The sequence below is a fragment of the Oryzias melastigma genome, linkage group LG12, assembly GCF_002922805.2.
Source record: "Oryzias melastigma strain HK-1 linkage group LG12, ASM292280v2, whole genome shotgun sequence".
NCBI classification, from domain to species: domain Eukaryota; kingdom Metazoa; phylum Chordata; class Actinopteri; order Beloniformes; family Adrianichthyidae; genus Oryzias; species Oryzias melastigma.
In genome coordinates this window covers 16,096,891-16,119,568 of record NC_050523.1, presented here as the reverse complement: position 1 = coordinate 16,119,568, position 22,678 = coordinate 16,096,891, and the positions used below count along the sequence as shown (strand labels likewise).

At 35.3% G+C, this 22,678-nt stretch overlaps 1 protein-coding gene across 1 annotated transcript in view; it reads right to left on the bottom strand.

The window, feature by feature from the left end:
• The window catches only part of trabd2a (TraB domain containing 2A), a 77,973-nt gene that overhangs the window by 2,937 nt on the left and 52,358 nt on the right, over positions 1 to 22,678 (bottom strand). Inside the window, exons 5-6 of the mRNA XM_036214510.1 lie at positions 7,014 to 7,104; positions 2,548 to 2,814 (exon numbers count right to left, since the gene is read on the bottom strand). Of these exons, the coding sequence (XP_036070403.1) occupies positions 2,548 to 2,814; positions 7,014 to 7,104 (358 nt within the window). The remainder of the gene's footprint in view (positions 1 to 2,547; positions 2,815 to 7,013; positions 7,105 to 22,678) is intronic.

Here is a 22,678-nt window from a genome sequence, read left to right as displayed (position 1 = left end):
ATATATATATATATATATATATATATATATATATATATATATATATATATTCAATTACATAGTATTGGTTGAATACTTGTGGTTTATGATTGATTTTTAATGGATTTGAATAAATATCATTTTTTTCCTATTATTTTCACTAAGTTTGTTTAAGTCAAAGAAACCAGGTGTGACACATCAGTATGCGGCCACACATCAAACACGGCAGAGAGCCATGGCGCCGCCGCCACTACAGCTCCCCGCGCCGCCTCGCCTTCTCCTTTTTGGCGACCTTTTCAGACATTAAAATATACAAAGACTTGCAGCCAGTACACTTTGCAGCATGTGCACACAAACAGTCTGTTTCCTTTCCATTCAAAATTCAAGGTCTCCGAGAGGGAAAACATTTCTGCAGACAGAATGAACACAAATGCGCACAAACCTCTTCTGTTCCAGTCAAGAACAGACACGACACGGTTGGATTTTCTTTCCATCACTAATTCAGGAATTGTGCTGAACTGTATATGGAAAGAAGGTAACAACTCATACATGGTCATGGGAAAAATCAAACAAAACTTTGTGTATTAAGAATGAATCATTTACCTGTTATTTTCTCATTTATTCTCTTAATTAAAGCTATTTCTATGACGTCAAATCAGGATCAAGTCCAAAAGCAAAATTCTGAATCAAAACTGTTAATTGAAAACTGAGAGTGAAGAAGGAGAGAAAAAGAACAAATTTCCACCAGTTTTCCTTGGGATTAATAAAGTATTATTGTATTGTATTGTATTTATAGTACATTTTATTTATAGCACTTTTCATTTGTAGTTCATCCTTAAAGTGCAATCTATTTAGAGTGCAATCTATGTATAGTATTCTGTTTTTAGTAAATTCTATTTATGAGACATTCTATTTATAGTATTTTTTTTCAATTAATTCTATTTATAATACAAACTAGTTTATAGTAATATTTAACATATAATATATATATATATATATATATATTTTTTTATAGCACACTTAATATATATGAAACATTCTTTTGGTAACATACATACTATTTATAACAAATGTAGTTATAGGAATTAAAGGTACATTTGTTAATGTATGCTTTAGAAAACACACATGGACATTTGTGGAAGGGGTGTAGCTTTCCAACAAGCTCACTTCTGTTTAGTGAGAGGTTGCTAGGGAAATGTTGACTCCGACCAATCACAGCTTGCTAACGTCGTCTGGTTCCTTAATGCTGAAGTCTGTACTCCAGAAAAATGGCGACTGAACTGAGTTAATTTTGTTGCAACCGAAGTAATGCTGTTAAGGGTGACGTCACAGAAGCTTTGTCCATCCCTGTGCTGTATATGTCAATGGTTGAATACAGTTTTAGATGTTTATTTTCTTGAATAATTGACACACACTCTTTGATATGCCATAACTCTTGCGCCCCCCCAGAGAAAACACCTTACCTCCGGCTCCAGCAAAATGAAGCCAATTCTGTCGCCATTTTTCCTCAATATGGGCGCCACCATTTGGAGCCAGACGACAGCGATTGGTTTGAGGCGGACTGAGTAAACGTTTCTATGGCAACTACTGTCTCCAATCATGACTGACCTTGTTCAATAGTTCACACCCCTTCCACTGGTGGATCTGTCAATTAAACATTTTAGCTGGGGGCCACAACATGCTTTTACTGAGGTATCTGATTGGCCAGTTTATAACTGAATAACTTGCGATAAGGAAAAAATATCACTTAGAAAAATTAGGATTAACAAGATGATGTTGAGAAAAATGTATCAGAGCAGGAATGTTCATTCTGACAAATATAAAAGCTGTTTATTTCTCCATAGTAGTCTATGGGGTTTTGGCTTCTTGGAACCAGCAAATGCCTCCTATTTGGAAAGCGTGGGGGGAGTTCTCATATACAGTCAATGTTTGCACTTCTATAAGTTCCTTAAATGTTTCCTCACAATCCCTAATAAGCCTTCTATCAACAACAATAGCCTCTGCTGTTTAGTTGACATGGCCTCTGTTTTTTCCACTCTCCTGTGAGCTCAAAGTTAAATGATCCTTGAAACTGCGATCTGCCTTCAGGTGTGACTGAACTCCAGACTCAGAACAAGCAGCTGTCAAAACTGACAGCTCCTTATAATGTAAATGCAAGAAGAAAAAAAAACAAAAAACAAGAAAGGAGATAATGTTTCAGGATTCCCAGTGTAACTTTCTGCACAAAAAACAAGTAACTATAAAAGGCTTCCTGTCATATAAAGGCATTAAAGGGCATTTTGACATAAAGGGCCACACCTTATTTACAGGAGTTTGTCTGAAAAGTTTTGATTTTCGGTTAGTCCCTGCCTGGAGCTACAGTGAGAACAAAGTCAAATTTGTATTCGGAATCATCAGGTTGCTAATTGAAGTCTATGTATGTGTGTTCTGAACAGGTGATGGGATTTAGTGGCTGTTTGAGCCTGTGGCACCATCGCAGAAAAGCGTCAATGGACAAGTCAACTTCCACTATTGTTCTCCACCTCAAAACGATCTCAACCCCGAGGACTGATATGTCTGTTTTCTTACCTCTCCTCTATGCGGACCCAGAGGTCGTTGAAATGCCGGTTCCGCTGTTTCTTCTGCTTGTTCCGCCGCTTCTTCTTCAGCATTTTCCTCTCGGCTTTCTCCAGCAGCTCTAGGCTGTCGGTTGGAAGAAGGACGTGGGGGAACAGGTCTTCCTCAAGGGGACGCCCTCCATCTTCCTCCTTGTGAGAGAGCTCATGGAGGAAGGGCTCGAGAAGAAGGGACTCCTCGTGGTCCGATGATGGAGAGGCATGTCTGAATGAGGATCTCCTGGAGAACACACGTCACAGAGGAGACTCTTCAATTAACATTTTCTGTTAAAACTCATCTCTGAAAAGACAAACTTTTGTTTATTGGTTATGGACAGCTTCCATGTATATCACTGTCACTTACCTCCAGATCAATTTGCATTTCTAAAATGCTTTGATTATTTTTTTAAGCTATTTTCAAAGTTTTATTTTGTTATTTTTTGCCAAAAAAAAAAAAAAAACAGTCGTTTACTAGGATGTAGTTTCTGCAGAGCAGAAGTAGTTCATTAGGAATTTGACTCTAAGTTGATGGCGGGACCTGTAGTGTAGAGCAACCCCGCCCCCTTCCCCTCCTCGTTACTGACAGCTCCTAGCAAGCATCACAAATAAGCTCTTATTCAAACTGGATTTTTTCATCTGCTCCTGATTCACAATGATTTGAATTAGAAAAATCCTAAGAAATGTTATTTAAAGCTTCATTTTATTAATACACCATCATAAAAATGCCTTGAGAACATGTTAAAAACACCATTCATCACAGTGGGTCTTTAAATACTATTTTTTGTCAACCTTCTTTACATTAAGTCCAACATGTAAATATAACAGTAACAGTTTGTTAATACAGTTTTTGCAGATCTAACAAAAATATGAAAGGTCTCATTTGATTATTTTAATGGCTGACTAATCACCAATTTTTTTTTTTTTGATTAGTCGACTAATCGGGTCATTGGTAAACTGGATGTAAAACATACATCATACCATTAGCTTTAAACTTGAATTGTTTAAGCTATATAGAGACATTTCACTCAGATGGGGTAGAGGTTGTAAGGATGCACAGGGGACATTTAGCTAATAAGTTTGCTCTCTGCTAATGTTAGCTTAGCTTAGCTAGACGATGATCCCTCTTCATCGTCCTCATGCTTAAGTCACAATGTGCTTCCTCTTCAGGTGCTCACGCATCGCTTTAGTGCTGCCATGGAACTCAAGTTCTACCCTGCAAATATTCCATTGGACACTTTTGTCTTTTACTTATTGTTTTTTTTTTTTTTTTAATTCATTCCTACTTTCAAACTCTCGGTTGTCATGTTACCCAAGACTTCCTATAACTTCCTGTGACATCACTACTGACTCAGATTGGCCCATCTGCACATGTGACAAAGATAATGGGAGATGCGGCATCATAAATACAGATAAAAAAAGACTAATCAACTAGTCATGACTAATCAATTAATTGTGGCAGCCCTTTTTTTAACTAGTTTTTACCATCCTATGATTTTTTTTTTTTTTACATTTTTGATTGATATGATTACTAATTAGTCAGTTGAGTAAGTTGCAGGCTAAAAACTCAATAGTTAAAAATAATCCAAGTTAGGTCGTTTTTAACCCAACTGTAAGGATAAAAATTGAGTAAATTTTTATTTTGGGTTCATTTAACTTAGGGAAAACAAAACTTAAATTGGGTTAAAATGAAACCATCATACTTAAAAAAAAATTGTATAGCTCCAAAAAGTAACCAAAAAGTATATCCCAACATGAATAACCCAAGATATAGTTGATAAAATGACCTGTTTATATTATTTAGTGTATGTTTTTCATGCCAGCAGGATCCTGTTGATAGCCTTGAAATGAGCATTTTGTTAATAATAGTTGAATTTTTCAAACAAAACCTTTACTTTTTTTTAGTTTAGTTTCATTGATGCGCCCGCCACTAGGGCTGCCACGATTAGTCGACTAATCGACAACTAATCGACTATTAAATTAGTCGACGACTAATTTAATAATCGATTAGTCGTTACTTTATATTATATGGTGTCAGAGTGTAGTAAAGTTAAAATATATAATAGCATCCTGCTAGCTTTTCGGACTATTTTGACATTTATTGAGGATTATTAGGCTATTTTGGAGTTTAGCCAATATTTCAGCTGCATGCTATCTGTTTTGGCTAATTTAGTTTTTTTTCATTTTTTTTCGGCTAGTTTGGAGCTTAGCTAATATTTCAGCTACATGCTAGCTATTTTGGCCAATTTAGGATTTTTTCAGTTTTAAAGCTAATAATGGTTAAGATGTGTGCTTTACATCCAGTTTGTGCATGACCCGATTAGTCGACTAATCGGAAAAAATAATCGGTGATTAGTCGACTATTAAATTAATCGTTTGTGGCAGCCCTACCCGCCACTCTACTAATCAAAATATATGACAATTCATTTCTATGTGATGAGTTTCACTGTGGGACATCCAATTATTGACTTAAAAAAATATTTAAAACTTTTACCAAAATGTTCCAAAAATGTTGATATTTCTAAATAAAGTAATACTATTAAAAGAGAAAACGGGAAAAATGAATTAATTTAAAGTATTTGTGTTCATCAACACCTAACAAACTTAAAAATGATGCATAAATAAGCTCAAACTTAAAGAGCGGCGTGTTTGTCTTTGGGCATGTCATCATTTATTATTGTGCTCAGGCCACCAGTGACCTGAACATCTGTGAAGGTATCATGAATGATGATTATTTTGGAGCAACATCCAGATGACGTCTTTTTCCAACACTCCATTTCTGCACAAATGACAACATTGCAGCTCTGGAAAGAGTGCAGGTGCTAACCAGTGCTGACCGCTCAAGAAAAGATGATTCATTAAAGGAAAAAAATGGAAATAGGTGTCAAAATAGAATAAATGTGAGAAAATAATTTATTTCTTAATAGGTATAGCCCTCAGTTGTTGCAGTTTCCAAACACAGAGTGATGTCAGATTATTTATAATATAATATAATAAAAGATGATACAGGGGTTAGAAGAAGGCTTCCATCAGCCTTGTCTGAAATGTGGGGTTTTTGTGTAAATTCACTCTTTCATTTCCTCACGCACAGGAACAAGAACCTAGATTGAAACTGAGATAGCCACCCGCGGAGCGCCACGGTGGGCTGACCGCGCTCCACGGCAGGAGGGACGAGCCCCACCTCAGCTCAACACTTCTTCATTGGTGGCCATGGAGAGGAATTTGTCGAGCTTTATCAGCATCACCATCCAGGGTGGAAGCAGTCAAACACGAGCGTGTATCCCAAAGAAAGACACGCATCATTAAGTGTTGTTTTGCCGAGAATGAAAAAAAAAATGTAAACATCAGATTTCTGCAGCTCTGACACAATCACCCATGACGGACGCTGCAGGAAAGAAGTGCGTGTTACTGTTGAGTTTGGAGTTTTATCAAATAGAGAAGTTATTGTTTTTTAAAGTAGAATTTATTAATTCATTGACGAAAAGAGACAATTTTGCTGCTATAAAATGAACGCTTTACTTAGAAAGTGCGGGAATGCTGTAAAACTGGAAAGAGAGTGTAACTCCTGCCACACAGTTCAAAACCTAAGAAAAAAGTTATGGCTTATATAGTCCAGAAAATACGATAAATGTCCAAGTAGAAGTCTGATTATCATAAACGCATTATGACTTTTTTTGCTGTAAAGCGCAGCGAAATATTGCAGTAGTTTGAGCAGAAGAAAAATGTTAAGTAAAGTTAGTAAGATATTTAGACTTCAAAACTCTTCTGAGAAATGTATAGGAGTAAAAGCAAATTTATATTGGTTTATCAAAGGCAAAAAAAAAAATCAAGTTTTTGCTCTCTCCATGCTGTGAGAAAGCTGCCAAGGGACCGCCAACAAAGTGTACACTTCAGGAAAAAAAATGATTAAATAAAATTCAATAATGTTTTGAAAACAACCAAAATGAATAAATGGTTCCATGGATCTGAGCGAGTCATGAATACTCATCGTCTTATTAATGCTAAAATATAGATTAAAAAAAATTAATCTTTAGGATTTTTCCAGTGCCGATATGAATCACATTTGATCACAAATGTTCAATAGCTCTGAACACTGCACTTATTAAACTTTTTGATATGACTTATTATCACCTATTTTTATTAGTTTAAAGTTAACTATTGTTGGACTACTTTTACAAGCTTGTTCAAGCCTGTTTAAGGGTTAAATGATAAATCAAATAGGGGAAAACCTGATTCTGTTCATTTTGCATTTATGCATCGTTAAAGTATTGGATTGGTACTTGGTATTGGCATATACTCAAAATCAAATTACCTGGAATCGGATTGAGGCCAAATTATCTGATCGGGACATCCCTAAATGCAACTTTTCCCCCCAAATTTCACTGTTGATTGATGCTAGTAAACTCAGTACTACTCCAGATGATGCATTTGTGGTGACCTTACCTTTTGAGAGACTGCCCAGCTGGAGTGTGCTCCACCTCGTAACCTTGGCCACGGAGCACATCGATGACGGTGTTGTTACCAAGAAAGTGACCTGCAGGAGAGAAATTGAGTTCAATTCTGACAGCTCATACTGATCCTAATGCATTATAGTCAATCTTTTATTTTAAAATATGATGGTGTGAATGCTGTCTCAGCATTTACACTACAGTGATCCTGTTTCTCTTTCTTATAGTTTATGTCATTTTCCGCACGTGTTTTTTTGGCACGAAAACCTCAATCACACTTTAAGCAATTTCTGCAATCTTGGTATCAAAATGTTCAGCTCATAAAGAACATGGGGGGTTGTACTTTTGGTATTTGTATATTTTATAATTTTTAAGATTTTACGGGATTTATAAAATCTTGAAATTGATTTTTTTTTTTCAAAAACATAGTATATAGTATCAAAACACTAAGCAAATGAAGAACATTAATGCATTAATGCTACTGACGTTTTTAGGGCTAATTTGGAGTTTCGCTCATATTTTTGCAACATGCCAACATTTTTTGCTAATTTGGCATCTACTGGGTTTCTTTAAATCTAATTTGGTGTTTAACTAATATTTTAGCAATATGCTAATGTTTTTAGCAAATTTAGTATGTATGAGGTTTTTTAGACCAATTTAAAAGTTAGCTAATATTGTAGCTATGCTAACAAATTTAGCATTTTCTGAGGTTTTTCAGGCTATTTTAAGTTAATCTAATATTTTAACAACATACTAATGTTTTGGGTAATTTGACACCTATTGAGGCTTTTTCAGGTTATTTGAAATTGATGAAATATTTTCGAAACATGCTAATGTTTTAAACTAATTTGGCATTTACTGAGGATTTTTAGAATAATTTTGAGTTTAGCCATTTTTTCTTAGTAACATGCTAGCTTTTTTGGTCAATTTAACTTCTAACAGGATTTTATATATTGAAATACTTTAGCATTATCTAAATAGCATTAGAATTTTTAGCAAAACCATTCAGCTATTACAGCAAATTACTTCAGCAGCTTTAGCAAACAACTTTAGCATCTTTAGCAACCACATTTAGCAACAATCATTCACACAAGCATTATTAAAGGTAATGCAACTTTTTTTTATTTTTTAACTGCTGTTTTGTTTTTTGTCATCATATTTGTATTTTCTTCCTCCAGCCTCCTTCGTATTAATCCAGCTTCTTCTATTTTGATCTCTCCGTTCTCCTTTCTTATCTCAAACCTCCCCTCTCCTCCTCTCTTGTCTTCCTCTCTTTCTTGACGTGACCCTCTCAGTTAGGTGAAGTGGGGCCATTGAGGCTTCAGGTTGCCATGTCAAGAGGTCTTCATTCTTCCTCTCACTCTGACAAAAAGGAGCAGGGGTCCATTGTTCGGGCCTGTTCAGCCGTGTCACCACAGAGCTGTGTAAACAAAGAACCCCGGCACTCTAATCTGGCCAGAGCCGTAGACAGAGAGGGGTTAGTCCAGATGGACTATGGGTGCCGGGATCCTGGGCTTTGGTTTGGACAAAGATTTTGGTCGAAGCGACTTGAGGATGTACAGCAAGCAGGGAAAACACTTTCAGAAGACTCTTTGGAACGAGAAATTTGTATGAAAAATTCTGAATTTTTCTTTGTGCTTTTTCAGTGTTCATTCTTTGGCAAATATATTGATTTTTTCACATTGTTTGGGGATTTTGTAGAGTCAAAATTGTAAAAAAAAACATCCCCAACATAAACGTTTTACCAAAACACTAAATAAAGTTTTTTCTTCTTGTATAGAGAATGATTGATTTATGCAAGTTTACGCCGGTGGATTAAGGTGGGACAAATGGAGCTGTTCAGCACAATGTCGGGCCGCAGAGGGCCGGGCGGCTTTTGAGACTTCAAAGAGAACGCAGACGGACAAGCACACAAAAGCACTCCCAATCAAACAAATAACCACAAATTCTGAGGAGGTAAGCCATCAACTCAATGATGTCCTGAAGGCCGGGGTGTTTGGAAGCCGGGGGGGTTTGCTTAGTGACAGTAAAAAGGTTGAAAATGTAGGAAAATACATTTTTGTTAGATTTCTTATATATGTTTTTAAAAACATTTGCTAGTTTTTATTTTAAAATTGAAAATATCTCAGAAAAGAAAAAAAGAGGAAAAAAATGCAAACAAAACAATCTTTAATAAACATGTTTGTACAAATATGAATTTTAAAGGATTTTTGTTTTTTATTGATTGAAAAGACAAACTATGTGGCAATGATGAAACAAAAGGAGAAAATATGTAAAAGTTAAAGTCTCACTCCAATCATCTTTAACAGTTTTCGGCCAAAAAAATAAAAACATATTCTTCAGAACGGCAGTGATTCATTCAAAATTAGTCCCTTGAGTTGTGTGTAGGATTGTATGGGGCAACCCCGCCCACATTTCCCATCACCCATCTGTGTATGTGTTCTCCCCCATCTCCTCACAATTAGCGGTGCAACAAACATAGTGATTAGTATCAGTAACCTTAAAAATGCTTCATGAAATCTTTTCAATAAAACAAAGCTTTTGTGACTTTTTAATCATTCTAAATCAAAGGCAACAAAACACTGAAGTGGATTTAGATCTGATTAAAACAGACAACAAAGGTTCATCCTTCTAGAAATTTGGCTTTCTGTTCAGAAACTTATATTATACAGCTTTTTTTGGAAACAAGTTGATATTTTTCCTCCTTCCTTACAGGAAATTAACGTGTTGTCTTTGTGATATTTTTTTTAGGAAATGTCTTTTTTTTAATTATGGTGGAAAAAAAGTTTTTTTTTTATCTTTTCAGTAAAACATTCTCATTACAATACTGTTTTTATGTGGATTTCAAAAATAATCTGGACTCCAAACAAAGCAAATTTTCTAGTTTTCACAGGAACCCGTCTGGAGCATTATGTGACATCTGACCCGTATTTCCACCGCCTGTACTACAGCTGTAAATCCTTCAAAACTATGAATTTGCCAGAAATATAAATATAGGTTACATAAACACAGCGGTGTACAATATGTTCACTGTAGGCCTTTAGAGCAGCGCGGATGGTGAAGATAAAGAGCTGCGGGTGAAGTGAAGGCGCTCATTCACAGGAGACTCCCTCCACGCAGCGACACACATGAATGGACCAGTGAGTGGGAAGTTTGCAGATCAGCTGATGTCAAACCTGTACAAACTGCAGCTTCAACTGTAGCTTCACTGTGTTTTTATCTGAAGAGGAAAGTTTCACAGCCAGGTGTTGGCCAGAAATCGAAATAAATGCTGCAAAGTAAAGAAAAACTCCCCAAAACAAGTTTTGACAAATATATAGTGAGTCCAATTTAAATACAAATGTGAAAATAAACAAATTCTGACCCTTCCGAACTGCAGCAGATCATGTCTTCCTGCCACGGGTTAGAGATTTACATTAACGAGTAATTGTACCGGTGTGCCTAATAAAGTGACCAGTAAATTCCTGTCATAATTCAAAAGAGGAAACACAAAAGCTGATTAAAAGCTATTGTTTTTCCCTCTGCACATGTTTTTTTTATGAGGAGAAAGTTTGATTTTCAATTTTACTCATTTGTGCTCAGGGAAAAGTCCAAAGAGAAACACAGCAAAAACCTTCCTCTTTATGAAAGCATCAAATCCCCTAAAAAGAAGATCAATCCAGTGGAATTTATGGCTAATTCTATTGACACTTAATTGTTTAGCTTGAAACCAGGACTGAAGTAGCCATTTTTATGACAATATAACTATTAATGTATACATGGGCTCATTATTAACACCACTGATAAAAGATAACTGCAACATGCCGTTTGTCTATAGTTTGTTATATATTTTTGGTTGGTAGAGTCATTTTACAAGAACTTTTGTCATGAAAACAACTGTAATCTGCTTTCTTTACATTTTATTTAAAGACGTTTGATACCTGAGTATTTGTGCAAGTTTGCTTCAAAATAAAAATAAGATTTTATGGTCTATCTAGGGTGTGGTAAAAGTTTCCAAATCTTTTTTTTACAAAAAAAAAAAAAAAAACGTCAAATGAAATCTTAGTGTTTTAAAAGCTTTAGGTTTCTATAAAAGAGACATTGTCCTGAACTTTTTTAAAACAATTCCACATGCAAAAAACATTAGATTTCAGTCTCGATTAGATCATAAAGTGACATTCAAATTGTTTTAAATCTCATCTTTTATTATATGAACACACATAACACAACTTAAAATAGCTGTCGGTCTATTGTTACATAATCTAGAACTATAATCTTTAAAATGAGCAAATTCTGCATTTTTTCCTACAAACATTTTGAGAATTTGAATGAAAACAGTGCATTTTATATACATTGAATGTTAGTTATCATATAAGGCACTGGTGAAGCAGAGAAATTCAGAGTACTGCTGGTAATTTAAGGACTGCAGAATTTGTGTAGACTCTATAAAAGTATAAGACAGGGATTTATAAACCCGTGTGAATGTGGGTTGTTTTGTGGTCATCAAAGCCAGCTCACTTCAACGTCCTCTGAGCTGCTTGACATTTAGCCAAAGATTCAGGCAGAGATGCATCTGACGAGTTTTCATACCTGCATGAAGATGTGTGGTAATCATTTGGTCAGCAGGTATTGGTCCAGCTGAGGTTTATGCCTCACCGCTGGATATAGTACCCGGGGGTAGCAGGGACCTTCTCTGGGAGACTCTCTTCCTCAACTTCATTTAATTACACCACAAAAACCAGAGTCCAAATAGACTTAGGGTTGCGGATAAACTGCAGAAAACAGTTCTGGTAATGAAAAGTTTTTGACTCTCGTGCACAGAGGCTTAAAGTGGAGCACTTTTCACACGTATCGCACATGAACCTCACTAGGGATTGTTAAACTTTAACACAGGTTTACTTCAGAAAGATTTACGTCCTGTTAGAAGATCATTCCACAAAAAATATGCCATTAAACCACTAAAATATGATTAAAATATAAACATAGAACAGGAGACTTCACATACACAATTATTTTAGTTGATAGTAAACATTTGCAATTCCATAAGAAAAAAAAAGAAAAACATGTGATTTACCCGCCTGGAACTTCAAATATTTAATAAAAATCGATACTTTTAACTGTATTTCAGATCATGGCTCTGCATTAAGCCATGACAGGAAAGTGGTAAATAAATGTATCTAAAGCACCATTTCTCAAAGTAAAGGCCTCCCCCATGACTTTATTCAAATGGTGCAAATACAACTCATTTTCCATTTGACCTCGACCTCTCGTGCTGGCACACACGAGCGCTGGAGCTCTGTTACTCGGAGGGAGCCTCCCTTATTGCTCCACTTGCAAACTGCAAGCAGCTGCCCAAGCTTTCAATTTGCACGTCATGCAGAAAATAATGATGATTATTATCTCCCATTTGATAGGGATAGCAGGGCCCCTTTAAAAGTGTAGGACAGTAAGAGAGCACGAGGGAACCTGGAGTTATGATGAGTGAATTAAAGGGGAAAAGAACTGTAAGAAGCAGAGAGAAACAGTTTGATAAGCAGTGGATGTGCAGAGGAAACAAGAGAGTTAATAAACTTTACAGGTTCCTCTGGGTGAACTGTGTTCATCTTTTTACTAGTTCTATGAAAATCTATTAGAGGTTTTACTCTGAGTTTGAGTCTGAGAGCCAAAATAATCCCATGATCAATGTATTATGATTCAAGATAACTTTATTCTTAAGGCTAAATATGAATAAATGAGATTTAAAACATATTTTAAAGAAATCAGATTCCATTAAAATTATTCTATTTTTCTATTTATTGTATTAGAAATCTGAAATGGTTTTAATTTATCTTTTTTGTACATTTTTATTTTAGTATTAAAATATTTTAAAAGTTTGAAATAAATAAAATCGAATCAAAACAAATCAGATCAGATCAGATCAGATTAGATTAGATTAGATTAGATTAAATTAAATCAGATCAGATCAAATCAGAACAAACCAGATCAAATCCAATAAAATAAAACAAAATAAAATAAAATAAAATAAATTACAAATAAATAAAATAAAATAAAATAAAATAAAATAAAATAAAATAAAATAAAATAAAATTAAATTAAATTAAATTAAATTAAATTAAATTAAATTAAATTAAGTTAAACTGACCATTTTCCAACCAGGAAAAGTTAGGAAACACCAATGAATCACCGACTGGAAACAGACAATTTTCAGTGATGTTAAATGCTGACATTAAAAAAAAAATGTACTTTGAGCTAAAATCTTGTATCGGAGGATTCAAATTGCCACCATCCTGACACAGAACACCAGTATACATGTTTGGTTATTTTGGAATTCCAATCCAAAAGCCATACTGCCATGAGTCAAAAACAATTAAAGACCAAAACAACTATTTAAATTAACTTAATGGGACTTGTATATGCAACAGTGAAGACTCTAGCAAAGGACACATGTTTGTATATAAAACATTTGTGCTGTTATAAAAATGTTACACTTAGCTTAAATTTTTTGTAATAAATAAGGAGAAAAGGAGTTTTTGAAGCCTAACAGGAACCTGATTTTAGATAAAATCACCACCTAAAGCTGTTTTGTTCAATATTTATGAGAACTTTTTTGTACATGTTCCAAATCTGGTGTCTGGAAAACAAAATGTGTGTGTAGATAAGACAGTGATAAAGGATGAATGGAAGAATTGGAATTACAAGCTGGAGAGATCACCCATAACAACAACTGTGTGTGGGTTTTTTTGTGGTTAAACTAAAGAATTTTAGCAGCTCAACAGGCAACCACCTCTGTGAATCTGTCTGGGACGATCCACAATACAAAGATCTTTTATTCAAAATTGAATGCGTAATTCAAAACACAGGATCACAAAGAGAGATAAATGCTAAACAACACCGAAATGCTGAGTCATCAGATTACATTAATATAAAGAAAAAATATCTTAAAAATGTCTGGTGAGAAAGGGGGTTATATTAAAATCTTGAAGGCAACCGTGAAACTTTCGCTGGGGATTTGGTGCAACTTTGAATTTTATGTTGAGGTCGCATGAAAATCAGCAGATGAAAGAGAGCTGTGGTGTGAGGGTGTTTATTTTATTAAATAAGCCTTCAGTCGGAAAGCATGGCGACACACAGCACTTTGGAGCTGGCTCAGGAATGGCGTCTGTCAGCCCGCATTGGTCTCTGCGCTCTCACTCAGCTGACTGCAGCTTTGCTTTCGCTCTTCCTGCCAAGAAGTTGTGGCATTTGAGTGCAGGCGAGCCGTGATTGCGGATGAAAATGCAGACTTTCACTCAGAGTGAGCAGTTTCTTAATAAACAAATCCTGCCTCTCTTCATCTTTTCTTTTTTTGCATTTCAACAAAGAATTTTACTATTAAAAAAATAATAAAAGCTGTTGTCAAAATGTCTGTTTACACTGAACACAAGTGGAGTCATATTAGGCAGCAGCTGTGCTGCTTCGTTTGGCCTCGGTCAGAGTCTGCTTTGTTTGTGCAGGTGTGAAAGCTCATCTGAACTGTGGTGTGGACCAAACAAGTGGAAGTGGAGCATGTGTAAATGCAGGCAGACTGTTTAGCAAACCAAAGAAAGGAAGAAAGAAAGAAACAAAGGGAAAAGCTGCAGCATGAATCCAGAGAAATTTAAAAAAATGACATGGGAACACGTGGAACAGACAGGGAGTGAAGTTGTTGTTCGAAAACTGTTCAAGGAATTTTATTCAAGAACTGTTTTTAGGCGCGTTTTTCATTTATTCTCTCCATAAAAGACTGTGGAGCTTAGTCCATTCTCAGAAGGGAACCAGAGGTGTGATTTATTATATCCCACTTACAGTTTCTCCTTTAAAATGACTCCACATTTAGCCTCCTTTAAAATGCCTTTAACTTTTAAGAGATAAAGACCAAACTTTTTTGTGAAGTTTTTTATTTTTACAAAAAAAATTATTTTGTCTTCTCTCCTGTTTAAATTTTGTTTTCATTCAATTTACTCTATTAGACACCGTGTTAAAAATAGACATAAGTTTGTTCCTCGAAATGGTGTTTAAATCAAACTTAATACAAAAAATGAGGAAAAAAATCCATATAACTAAACCTTGTTACTTAAACTGAAGTTTTCCAATTCTGAAAACCCAGAACACAACTGAAACAACCAACCCTCCTATATTTAACTTTACTCAACTTCATGATATTAGGTTTTTTTCTATATTTCTAACACAGAAAAAACTATAAAAACTTCTTGCAGAAGAGATGGGTGGAGTCAGGGTGTTGGAGTTGACTACACCCTGTACTGATTGATTAATTATCAGTTCTGAATTTCCTTGTCATTGTGAGTTGCTTCAATATTTTAACAAAATAATGACTATTTCAGCCAAATTGTTGCTGTGAAGTCCCACTCAGATCATCTTTTGATCTATTTTCAAAGTATTACTTGTGGTCCATTAAAAACCATACTGCTGCTTTTAGCCTAAATACAAAAACCCTGTCATTTTTTCTCATGGACTGCTTGGTTCGGTAAGGAATGGCACAGTATGGTCCAGTTCATGTCTGGCGAGCATTTCCACTCAGTCTTGCGACGACTAGAAAAGCAACAACAACAGCAGCTCGTCTTTTTCCTGCTTTACTTTTTCGTACATGGTGTATAACAGGAATTTAATGTTGTTTAAAGAATATTGCGGACGGCTAAGAAGAATACCACAGTAAAGTGGAAAACCGAATCGCTAGCATAGCCCTATATTGGTGCTTGCTAATGTCGTCATCACTTTCGGACAATCACTTTCGGACAATCACTTCGCCCTAACTTCCATTTTTCTTTGAACCTTCAACTGATGGGGGCCCTCAAGAAGTACACGGGTCAGTCCTGTTAGTTGGGTCCATTTTATAAAGGAAACACTCAAAATATCAGACTGGACTGGAGCGGACTGATCAGTGGAAAGAAACAAGGATATAGTTTCTGCAGAGCGGCAGTAGCTCATTAGAAATTTGACTCTGAGTTGTGGGTGAAACTGTTAGCATGGAGCACCCCACCCCCAATGAACACCCCCGCTGCGAGATCTCTGTTTACATGCTCTCCCGCTAGCTGACAGCCCTTTACATCCTCAACCTGACAATAGCGCTGCAACAAAAATCAAGAGGACATCAACATCCAGAACAGGAAAACCTAACTTTATTTCAACTGGTGACCCAAACAGTTACAGTTCTACTCATTTTAACCTTCACTAAAAGTTTGTTTTATATATAATTCTGTACACTTTTGTGTTTAAAGTTAGAGTGAATGCAATTTTGAGCTTAATTTTTTTATGTGTGTCCTCTATCTTGAGAAAAACACCAATTTTATCAGATTGGGTATTTAAGCATAATCCAACAAAACTAAACTAAAAATCAAAAGAAGTGTCTCTTGTAAAATTCTAGGATATATGCAGCTACAAATATCTTAAATATTGGAAAAGTTAATTTCAGGACAATGTATGAATCTAGAGCACATGTGTCAAAGTCAAGCCCCGGGGGCCGGATCTGGCCCTCCGGGTTATTATATCCGGCCCTCCAGATCATTTTATTGTTATTAATGGTCCGATGTTACCTTGCGCTTATTTCTGTACTTGTCTAATTTTGATGTAATATATTTTTACGGAGAGTAAAATATTGAAAGTTATTTAAGTTGATTTATTCTGAAATATTTTTAGCATTACTGCCTGTTTTTATTCATAGTTATGTTAAAATGTATGTTTTAAAAATTTGGTTTAAAATAAATAAATAATAAATGTTTATCCTGTTTGCCCCATGACCTAAGGTGTGTTTTGGATTTTGGCCCCCTGTGTGGTTGAGTTTGACTCCCTGATCTAGAGTTTATGAGGCAAGTTACCAAAAAAACAATAGCAATCTACAGCAGGAGGGTTTTTGCTTTGGCTAAGCTGTAGGACATTGATGTGTCTGGGTTTTTTTTTTCATAAGAAAAAAAAAAAAAAGCACACGCCAGTTTCCGAACACTTCCATAAATCACTGTGATTACTGTTTGATTATGTTTGCTTCTTGATTTACTGATTGAGAACAAACAGTTGTAAAGTGGCTGCAAGATGAATAATGAGAATAGAAGGCAGAACAGGCTGCTTTTATTGTTGGATACATAAACATGTTCAGGTCTTTAGATGCTTTTCTTATCTCAGCTTGTGTCTGCAGGATAATTCCACGTCTTTGAGAACGTTTGTTTGCGCTGGCCTCCGTTCGCAGACAAAATGTAATCTACAAGCAGTTTGGTTAAAAGGGTCACAGAACGGCAGTTTGTGCTCTTTGACTGTTAGAGGTCATTTAAAAGAAATGAATGAGCGTTTCTGTTCTAGCGGCAGGGGAATATAGCCGGATCAAAGTGTAAAATTTGATCAATCCTGATTTTTAAGAATATCTATCAGTCAGAACGCAGGTCTTACACTGTTGCATTAAGAACAGCAGGACGTCTGGCGCTGCAAAACCTGGATCCCGCAGCCTTCTTCAAACGTCTTAGTCGAGGAAAAAGGACACCGATGGGACTCAGATGCCTTTTCACTTCTTAAAAAGCCTTCCACACAGGGTTTCCATCTAAAACATGTGGCTTAAAGTGCAATTTTGTGCTTGTTTAGCTTGAGTAATCTGCAAGAGATCGTGTGGTCGTCTGGAGAGGCCTGCATATCATCTGTGATTTAGGCCTCTGTTCTAACTCAGAGCAGATCCACATGATGGAGACCGATCCTGCTGTCATCTTATCTCTCTTTAGTGCACTGTCAACCTTTTTTTTTTCTTTAAGTAAGATTCTATTCAAGGCACCAATTTTTGTGTCAGTTTACAGTTCCTGAGGAGTCTTTGCTTTATTCCCTAAGAACTAAATAACAAGAAGGAAAACTTAATGAATAATATATGAGTTTTTAAATGACATGTTTGGGCATCACTTCTTTTTTACATTTGAAAAAAAAACTTTGGAAACTCAACAAAGGATGAAAAAAATACTACAACTACAAGTATTAAAATAGTAAATTTACCTAAATACAATAGTTTATATTCTCTAGCTCAATTTAAAAAAATTGAAGCTGTAATTTTAGTAGCAAACTCAAAAAAAAAGAAAAAAAACCTTTAGACAAAGGGAATAACTTACTTTTTATGTAAGTCAATTTCTTTGTTTATGCAGAACCTGAAAGTTCCACCCAAATAATAACATTTCACTGACAACTGGTTCAAACTCCCATTTGGACTTGTTTTTATTCATTATTTTACAAAAGACTGGCTTCATATCTGATCCTGAGACCACATTCATCATCCGTCTGTCATTTTCCTGTTAGACAAAATATTACTTTGTTCTCGTCAATCACAGGCTTTTGTAGAAAAATGTTGCCACTTGCCTTTTTTTAAACAGGGTTTAAAAAAGCAGATGATAAATAATTTTTGGTTTACATTAAATACATTTAACTTTTTAGTAAGTTTTCTTCTTTCCACAATTTTACATTTAGCAATTCAGCAGATATTTTTATACTAATTCAAAGCCCTTTTCAAACTTGATGTTTATACTTGATTTTATCTGTTTCACAATATAGAAATATAGAAAAAAGTGACTTAAATAAGAGGAGCAAATGCTAAATTCGAAACGTTTAAGGGAGGCACTGTAAAAAAAACCCCTAAAAAATAGAAGTTTATCAGTCAACTAATCAATCAATGATAAACATGCCAAAAAAACTTATCTAAGAATAAAACAAGTTGGAAATCTTTGGTGTCCTGTCTTCTCAGTGGAAAGTGAAACACAAACGTATATTTTTAATTAAACCTGCAATCTGAAATGTGGCGTTTGTTTAGCAGCATAACGTTATTATACGACTGCAAATGATTTTCTTTGTGACCACATGTGCACAAAGTTAAATTAGTTTCCAAAAAGCAAAATGTAGCCAAAATATATCAAAACATTAACAAATGTGTAATTTTTTTTTTTTTTTTTTACTAAATTAGCATATTTTCCACACTGTCAATGAATGGTCTGTTTTCAAACTTATGTCATAAGGTACAACATTAAGTGGGACAAAAGAGTCAGAGATAAATCTGTCAGTCAGACTTTATTACATGTGTTCACAGTAACTAGAACTTGTTTGCATCGCACTACAATATTTGTGTTAAAAGCATTAGCTACATTAGTGTGTTGACAATAGTTGGGTTTGGAACATGTGAAAGAACAGGCTGATACCACTATAGCAACTTACAGTGACTACGCTAACTCCCAACATTGTTCCTTGTTACATGTAAAAATAAAAATTCTGTCTTTGGTTTAAAGAAACTCTATTGTAGGTGTAGATGAATTTTTTTTCATGATTTACAACAGTCTGACACCGCTATACATTAACTGCATTAGCATATTTACAAAACACCAAATCTTATATGCAACACTTAAAAAAAGACTGATACCACTAAGACAAATGCTACAGTGACTACACTAACTTCTGAAATTGTTCCTTGACAGTAACATTAAAAAAAACAGTACAATAATGCTATACGTTAGCTGCACTAGTGTAGGCTAATTACAATAACTGTAGCTGTACCATGTTAAAAAAACTAATAGCCTTAAGATAAAGGTTATAGTGACGACGCTAACTCCTAACATTGTTTCTCGTTAGTAACATTAAAAAAAAGAGTATGATATTGGTTAAAACTCTAGATGAGGCGCTGCAAAATACTCAATATAATGTTGACAAAGTATAGTTAAACATTTGTTAAGCTTGTGAGCAGTTTATTAATATGGCCTTTGTAGACAATGGTCTCATTTTAGATGTTAATGCTTCTTACTAAGTATGTTTCTAAACCTTTTTTGGCTTATTATGCTAACAAATGTCTTGCTAACACCCTATCAACACATTAATAATGTTTGTTAATGTGCCAATAAAGTTTCTTAAGGAATCTTACCTAATATTGCTATAGGCTACGTTAGCTGCATTAGCGTATTTATAATACCTGTGGTTGCAACACGTTAAAAAAACAGACACTTATTCTTAAAATAATCATTACATTGACTACACTAACTTCCAACATTGTTGTTTGTTGGTAACATAAAAAAAACATTACATTATTGCTATACGTTAGCCGCATTAGCATATTTACAATACCTGTAAACAAACAGACAGAGCACTGTGTACCTTTCACTTCAACATCAGTAAGCAGAACCAGAATTCACCAACTGTAAAGGCGCTCCGCATTATAAGATCTGTTGTTTTTTGAAAAAAAAAAAGTTTTTTATTTGCGCCTTGTAGTGCAGAAAATTCAACAATGCAAGCATTCAAAATCATCACATAAAAAAATGTTTTAGAATAAATATAAACTTTAACAATTTCGAGGAAAAAAACTCCTGAGTTGTTTTATCAAAAAAAAAAAAACACCAGATTATTCATCTAAAACCAAATGCAGTTGAGTGTCTGAGTGTTAACTAAGGTTGTATGATGTCTGATTCCTGATCTGCTCATAGGTTGACATAAACTGTGACACACAAGCTTATTCATACAGAGAAGAAAAAAAAACCTCCTGGCTCCTATGAAACAAAAAAAGTATTCATAACGGCACAGCAAGAGAGAGAAGGAGAATGTGGAAGCCACAAATCACGTAAAAGTCCTGTTTTTCTCTGTCTTCTCATATTTTCTTCGCCCGCAGGCCCCTCCATCCCTCCACTTTTTGTTTCATCCCCAAATTGAAAGGAGGCCGCTCCTTCGTGAGATTCCCATTCTGAATCATCAATAGTCACGCTGCTCACCAGGTAAAGATATAATTTTCCTTCCCCTTTCCCCTTTCATATAGGAGTGAGGTATTTCTGGTCCAAATGAAAGTTGAGCCCCTGGGCAGGCACATAAAGAGCCTTTTCCAGGTGGATAAGGAAATACTGCTGGGTTTGAATGGGGTCAGGGGTGAGGAGTTCAACTCTTTCAATAAATCACAGCAAGCTGTTGTGACAACTGAAGAGATGCGTACGCTGTATGAAATATGTCCTTCACGAAAACAGAGCGAGGCCTCTAACCATACGAGCCCAGGAGGAAAAAAATGTATATATTTGGGGCTTTTCACTCAACAGCCTCACAGGCAGTTAGTTATCTGGAGTAGCTGACAGCTTTATCTTCCTTTTATTCTCCTGGAGGGAGGGATGGGGTGCCCCGATGACACATTACAGATGCTCCTGACATCTTATCCTACTTGTAAAGTACTTCTCAGCTTTATACGGGATGTATTTAGAGATGTATTTATGATTTAAATACATCTCTGACAGAAAAACAAAAACTAGTTTATTTGAGATGACTGCAGATCATCTTAAATCTCGTTTTTTCTCTATGTTTTCTTGAGTTTGCTGTTTTGCAACTTTTACTACAAGAGGCTACACGTTTAAAAACTAAAAAAAAAAACTAAAATGACAATAAATCAGATCAGAAATTCCAACATAAAAATGTCATTCAAGTTTAATTCTTGGATTTCATGCAGGTTCTGCCCTGCCTGCCCTGCTTTCCTTCTAAGTGTGTGTGTGTGTGTGTGCGGTGGGTCTGGTCTGAATTTTAATGGTGCTGGATGACATGTGTGTACTCATGTCAGTGACTACCCTAAACAGTTGTAAACTGGCTGTTTATGAGGGTGAGGTGCTGCAGAAAAGCACCACATTTTTGAGTTTCGCACCATCTGGGGAAGAAAAAAAAAAAAAAAAAAAATGACGACAGGGCCTGCGACTGTGCGGGTCCGGCTCTCAGGAGGGATCTGGGCCAGGCCTCGCACACAGATTAAAAGCAGACTTTTACTGAACCTTTGCAAACAGCACAAGTTATTTAGAGATTATTGCAGCTCAGATTATGTATAGATCTGAGCTGCGTCCTGTACTAGCGCTACACTTTCTGTGTACACAGTCAACACCTTACAACAGCTGCTTCACATGCAGAGGGGAAAAATCTGTACAGGTTCTTTCCAAAACTAAGAAGAAATTAAAGAATGCCAGAGTTTTCCAATCAAAGCACTTTAAAGTATGCACAAGAATTTATTCTTGGGGGGGTTTATTGAATCTTGTGACATGCCCCAACACTGTTTGGTTAGTAATGAATAAACCAATGAATGGCCAGTTTATTACATTTGTGGTGTTTTCTATCAAAATCCTTTAGTAGACATATTTCTGTGGTTATTCTGTTGGTGGAAACTAAAAAATGAGCAAGAAAGTGCGTCAGAAAAAACGGGAAAATCTTAGTTTTAACTACTTTTCTTTACATGCATTTTGAAGCACATTAACCAAAAATAAATAAATGTCTGATTTTACATTACCTGTATCTTAAGGGTTCAGAAATACTTAAATAAATTAAGATGTATCTCTGTTACTGTTGGTATCACACTGAATAGGCTGTAAAAACTGTAGTACAGGTCATTCATGTCTACACTGAACAACAGATGATCCACAGTGGATCTCTACAACCAGCTCTCAGTTTCAAAGTCACACTATACATCTCTGTCTTCATTCATTTCTCAACTGGAGTTCAATTGAAGGTTCTTATGAGAGGGTTTTCTATTTATCCTACATTGAGATTTATAAAATGATGGTTGAATGTGAATTTAAATATATATATATATATATATTTGTCCAGATAATGAGATAAAGACCTTAGTAGCTCTATCTAATAATTTACAAAAGTGATCAAGACATTATCCACGCTTGTGTTAGAAGCTCTTGGACTAGG